We start from the raw sequence: 6,313 nt of genomic DNA on the forward strand, positions 1-6,313 counted from the left end.
GGAACGGAGAAGGTGCATGCAGAAGAGTGACGCGGATTTCAAAAAATTCAGTTTTGTTTAAAACAACGAACGTCCGTTCTCCTACTGACACCTGCATCCCACTAACTGATTTTCGGATCCTCGTTTATTGACACCTGGTGTCCGCTCAGAGGGTTTCTAGTGCGCTTTAATGAAATCCGACAGGTGGGGTTTGGGTGGGTTTTCCGAGATCTGACATAAGGGTTTTTGGGTGTTTAATTACGGGGTCTGACAGTATTCTGGTCAATGAGAGAGGAAAAAGAAGAAATACAAAAAAAGAAATAAGAAAAAAAAAGTATTATTAAATAAACCTAAAAAAAAATCAGAGAAACAGGATCGTGAAATCAATAAAACCATCAGAGAACTTGGCACCAGGATATCACACCTTTGCCCAATAAGGATTCCATAAGCCACTGTGGAGATGGATGACCCAGAAACTCCCAAAAATACAGTTTTGTAGTGAGGCAAGATAACTTTACCTGAAATTTAATCAATTCAAGTACATAATGTTAGTCCATGCAAAAGTATGCATATAATACAAATTGTCGCCACTCCCAGGTCACAACTATCAAAATCACGAAGAACAGTCTGATGCAAAGGTGAAATATCAATCAAGTTTTTAAATATATTCCTTAAAAATGTTTTAAAATGTCAGGATCCATGATGTGTTGTTTTATTCTTGATATGCAACAAGGAAGTAGCGAAATTACGATAACAAAACAAAAGACATTGCTGCCAGATTTACACATCACAGATAGTTCACAATATATATCTAAATTCTTCAAGTAAAGGCCCCAGAAAATAATAAAGAAAGTTTACACTTTTTTTAATTAAAAAAAAAACGCTACAGTACACATTGACCGCATGATATCACATATTCAATTTCCCTATTGATCAACATAAATACATATCTTGACAACCGAATAGAAGCATCAGTCCGAACCCACAATAGCTTCAGGCCTCACCTATGCTCAAGTAGTTGCTGTGGAGAACTGAAACTAGAATACTAGATTTTTCTCTATTGAAATCCTTGGGTAAGGTCATTTCATCCGTAAAATCAATACTTGGTGCAAAAACGGTACTATTACTCTGACAACCGATAATTTCAAGCCATATTCCAGAAGGGAATCTTCCTCGCCTCACCAACCAAAGAAATATCTTAGTATAAGGGGTAGTATGAATAATCGAAATAGATACTTCAATCAGTAGACAGATAAGGTTAATGGTTGTGTCCACGATATTAAAGAATATATAGAAAACGGAAGTAGTTGGTAAAAGAAGTAAAAGTGGCGTAAATAATAGAGATCCAACAATATGTTGCTTCACTGTATAATCAAAGCTATCCAACCTCCGCCTCAGAGGATTCCATTTTCGACCCCTACAAATGTAGCAACCAACTTCATGAAAATATGGAAGGAAGAGGAAGTATGTATGCAAAAGAATTGTGTATCTATAACAGTTATTCTTCAAAACGGATAATGAATCAGAGTTATAGAGATGTGGAGCAAATATTATGGCTTAGTAAGTACTAGGAACTCTTATGATCTCAACTTTTCTGATGTCGGAAGTCATCTACAAATTTAGTAAACTTTCATTGCCCATGCTTTCAGATATACACGTAATAGCAAACATAAGACAGATAGTCTACGTATAATACTATAATTCTCCACAAGAAAAAGGAAACTTTTCACTAATAATATCACTTCACTAGTCTCTATTTATTGAGTATATGCCTCCTGAAATCGTTTCAAAATATTATCAATTGCAAACAAAGACCCCTTCTGCTAATATCTTAATGAATTGTTAAAACTAACTACTTAGTTAAATTTATAAAACAAATAGCAAATTACGATATTCAATACTCATTAAAATCACTTCCTTACTCGTGGCAATAATAAAAAAATATACCCGAAATTGTTACCTGAAAAGCCGCCACAAGGCTGCCAATGCCTGTATCTGTGATGAATATATAAGTGAAATGAACCAATGTAGAGTTGAAACATGAAGAGTTGCAAGAGCAATCATGTCTATGATCAAAGCGGCAGGTACAGTAAATCCACAAAGGATTCCTAAAACAGAAAGCCCTTGAATAATATAATTAAAGACGAAACCCACAAAGATCCAGAGTGTTGACCATATCTGGACTGCATTCAAAGAAACCATGCCAAGTACTCCAGCCAGCTCAGCATTCAATTTGAATCCTGCAGGGTTTCCCATTAACCACACACATCCAGAGCGCAAAAACGTTGAAAATCCATGCATGAAATTCAAAACTGAAAGGCAAATTGGTTCTCTGTGATATAAAAATGTCCAGCCAACCAAGTTTCCAAGGAGAATATCAACAACCAAAGTTGACCACATAGAATGCCTATGCATTGCAGCTTTCTCTACATATTCAACACATGACTCAGACCTTGAACACAAAAGAACCGTATTAAACATGGAGAAAACATAAAATCAAGAACAAAAGTTATATAAGTTTAAGAATAGTAAATAATTGCCTTAGAATATAAACATATAGTTTATTAGATAAATTAACTTATATTTATCAGAAGATGGCCCCGTGAAAAGGACCAAGATAAACTATGAAAAAATAGTTAAGAGGTACACAAATTTTGTGTGGTAAGGTTTTCAATTTCAACCAATAAAATTTGTTTCAGACTAAACCATATCATTTTAGGCTTAAGAGGTACACCAAAAGTAGGTTTTTACTGGTAAGGTTCAGTTTGGTACATCTTATTAAGCTTTAAGACTTAAGTACAAACTAAAACATTTTTCACAATTCATGAAATTCAAAAATGGGACCAAACAATGAGTTTCTAAAGAAATACACAAACCAAAACATTGTTCCGGGATAGGTTAAATTTCAAACCATAGTTCCTAGGTGAGGTTCAGTTTCAAACCATAGTTCCTAGGTGTGGTTCAGCTAATAAATACCTTGCAAAATATTTTAATACACTCAAAAAGATACTATTCAATGGCAAGAATAATTTAAAACAAAATCAATATCTAACAATGGAAATATTTGGTTAAGATATTTCCCTATCATTTATCCCTATTTAATATAAAAATAAATAAATCATATCTTGAACTTAATCAACTCATATATCCAGTGTTGTTAAAATTGCAAGTAAAATTAGAAACTCGGACGATGTGAGTTTGGAACACCAAGCAAGCTAACACGGAGGACGGATTGGAAGAGGCACAGACCAAAGCGAGTATGCAAGGAGGTCACTGAATCAAAGGATCGTGGGTTGTGTTGGTCCTTTTTGTTCCTATGATATTAGGGTTTGATGGCCCATTTTCAATAAGAAAAATTGGCCAACCCAACCCAAGAAAAACCTTACCTTTAGACTGCTAGGGTTACATTTCAATATCAGAACCAAAGGAGGAGACCTACATGAGGCTCAGGCTTCACGAGTGATGACCATTGTCGACACCACAGTCCCTGTGGCTCACCACCCTCGTAGTCATTAGCGTTTGCTGACCTCAATCCCTTGTGCTAATCATCGTTGTTAAAGTCACAAGCCATCCCAACCATCACAGCCGTCAGCACTTTCTGCCCTTGCAGTCGCCAACGCTTGCTGCCTGCCCTTGCGATCAGCTATGCTTAAACTTTGTTCCACTTTTTGTTTAGCTCCTTGCCTTTGTTCCTTTTTTTGTTTCACTTGCCTTGGTTGCTCTGCTGGGAGCTCAGATTTATATAGAATTTGAAGGGAAAAAATGGCATCAAGTGGTTTAGGTGAAGCTCCTATAAGAGTTAGTGGGATTGGTGTAAGGACTGACCCTGCAACAATGTTATTCCCTTTAGTTTAGCAAAAAGTGAAGAGCCCAAGAGGATGCTTGAGTTGGTTGCCAAACACGGTGCTGAATTTAAGTCACCATCATACCATGAGATTAAGGTGATATATTTGAAGTAACAGGTTGAAAAGGACAATCTGATCTTGGAAGAACATAAACTATTTTGGAAGAAAAATGGATGCATAAAGATGGACAGATAGAAGGAGAAAAACTATATTTAGTTTTTGGGTAAATAGTCCAAAGGGACTGTCTTTTCAAAGCCTATTGACGCTTCTGATATATGCAATACAGCTGAAAAAATTTATAGGATGATGGATGGTGTTGAGGAGGTTGGGGAAGAGAATGTGATCCAAATTGTAACCAAGCAACAAATTACAAGGCAGCTGGAGAATTGTTAATGCAAAAGAGACCAAAGTTATATTGGACACCTTGTACAGCCCACCACTTTGATTTAATGTGGAAGATTTTGAGAAGAAATACAACTCCCTCATGAGACAATAGTCCATGGTAAAAAAATCACAATCTACATCTATTCAAGAACAAGTCTTATTTTCGTACAAATCTACTAAAGATGCATGCCAATACTCATTTTGAAACTTCCTATTTGACTTTGGGATGCTTGAATGAAAATGAAGAATCACTTAATAGGATGTCCACATCAAAGAAGTGGCAATCTAGTCAATTTGTAAAGACTAGAGATGGAGGGTTTGTGGAAAAATTGATATTAAGGGATTTCGCAAAAATATTTTGAATTGCATGAGGGATGTTCTTCCCTAATTAAGGTGTTGTGCATGGTGGATTCAAATGAAAAACTAGTCATGGAATTTATTTATGAAGAAATGGATATTGCTAACAGAAGATACAAAGTCTTTTCAACGAAGTTAGTAAAAGGTAATAATATCTAATTACCCTTCACTTATATTTGATTTTCTAATTTATATTTTTAGAATTATAGACTTCGTTTTAGAGGTTAATTTACTTATTTTTATCTTATTTAGCTATACTCCCCTTTGGGAAATCATTGCTCAAAAATGGGACAACCATCTGCATTTTCCATTGCATGCTACAGGCTATTTACCTTAATGCCATGTTGCACTATGATGTCGAGTTTAAAGATAATTATGAGGTGAAACGTGGAATGTATGACTGATTGGATAGGTTGGTGGAAGACATTGATGAGTTTACTAAGATTGATGCTCAAATTGAGAGTATCAAGAGCAAATCTGGATTTTTTTGGTAGTTCGATAACTCAACATGCACTAAAAACCAAATCTCCGTCACAATGATGGGGAATCATACGGTGATGAACATCCGGAATTTCAAAGGTATGCAATTGGAGTATTGAGTTTGACTTGTAGTTCATTCGGTTGAGTATAATTGGAGAGCTTTTTAAAGTGTAAGAATTTATGAAATTGATTTTATAATTATTTTTTAGAGACTAGTAGGATGTGTTAATTTTATTCCACACCAAAAAAAGAAGTCGTGTACAGCAAAAGACCATGAATGATGTGGTGTTTGAGATGACTAATTGAAGATTGAAGAAGGATGTTAGGAAAACAAAAGACTATTTACATTGATGATCTTGCTCCTCATGATGATTGCACTATGGAGAAAAATGAAGAAAATTCAAGTTTGGATGCTTCAGATGAAGACATATTAGTTGAAGTAGGAGAAGATGAAGAAGCTAGTAGAGGTGGTGGTGTTGCATGGATGGATGATTTAGAGGTTCCTGCAATTGTTGATAATGCAGGTCATGGAGAAGAGGACATCAATGAAAATGAAGATCATGTGGAGGAGGAGGATGATTATCCTGTGTTTAATATAAAAGATTTGCCTGGATAGTTTGCACTAAAAATGTATGAATTTATTAGTTGTTTTATGCATGACCATTTTATGAATTATGAATCTATTTGTGGTTGCATTGTGTATTGAACCTCACTACTTAAGACTTACTATCATGTATATTATTTTTAAAGATGCACCTATTTATGAATAAAAATTTTCATATACTAGTAACTCTTACTAGTCAAGTTATAACTCTCAAGTTATGATTTTTTTACCCCCTTTTTGATCCCCTTACGATCGAGTTTTACAACATTGTATATCTCTAACATTCTCCCTCAGGCTAGAGAGTATGAGAAGCTTGTTACAAATGTCATCAACACCCTTGAGAGACTTAGTAAACATGTTAGTCAATTGCTTGCCAAAGTTGACAAACTAAATAATGCCAAAGCTAGTAAATATTTTTTGGACATGTCTCTCTCTATCAAAGCAACAATTAATTTTCAATATGGTCCATCCTTTCGAATCATATCTTTAACATTCCCTCAAGTTGAAACATATGTACATATACAAGTGAAGCTTGTTAAAAATGGTTAAAGGACATGAGGACTGTCGAAGAGAAAAATTGGATAGTTGACACAAGGTTGCCAAAAAGAAAAAATTGCTCAAATAAAGCAACGGCTGCTGCAATGGAAAAATATCAGAGACATGG

At 35.1% G+C, this 6,313-nt stretch overlaps 1 protein-coding gene and 1 pseudogene across 1 annotated transcript; one reads left to right on the top strand and one right to left on the bottom strand.

Annotated features, from left to right (window-relative positions):
• Positions 1–856: 856 nt before the first annotated feature.
• LOC148203516 (uncharacterized) lies at positions 857–2,475 on the bottom strand. Its single transcript, XM_088107929.1, has 2 exons — positions 1,940–2,475; positions 857–1,396 (listed from the first exon to the last, which is right to left on the bottom strand). The coding sequence occupies exons 1-2, from the start codon at positions 2,458–2,460 to the stop codon at positions 973–975; spliced, it is 945 nt and encodes a 314-aa protein (XP_087964055.1). The 5' UTR covers positions 2,461–2,475; the 3' UTR covers positions 857–972.
• Positions 2,476–4,906: 2,431 nt separating this feature from the next.
• LOC148203517 (uncharacterized) lies at positions 4,907–5,661 on the top strand (annotated as a pseudogene).
• Positions 5,662–6,313: the final 652 nt, after the last annotated feature.

The sequence above is a fragment of the Vigna umbellata genome, chromosome 2 (assembly GCF_029865625.1).
Source record: "Vigna umbellata cultivar VRB3 chromosome 2, Vumbellata_1.0, whole genome shotgun sequence".
Classification (NCBI taxonomy): Eukaryota; Viridiplantae; Streptophyta; class Magnoliopsida; order Fabales; family Fabaceae; genus Vigna; species Vigna umbellata.

Excerpts from the sequence above, each read along its gene's own strand:
- LOC148203516 (XM_088107929.1), bottom strand. The coding sequence starts at position 2,460 with ATGTTTAATACGGTTCTTTTGTGTTCAAGGTCTGAGTCATGTGTTGAA. Across the intron at positions 1,397-1,939 it reads GCCTTGTGGCGGCTTTTCAG|GGGTCGAAAATGGAATCCTC; the intron begins GTAACAATTTCG and ends CTACATTTGTAG.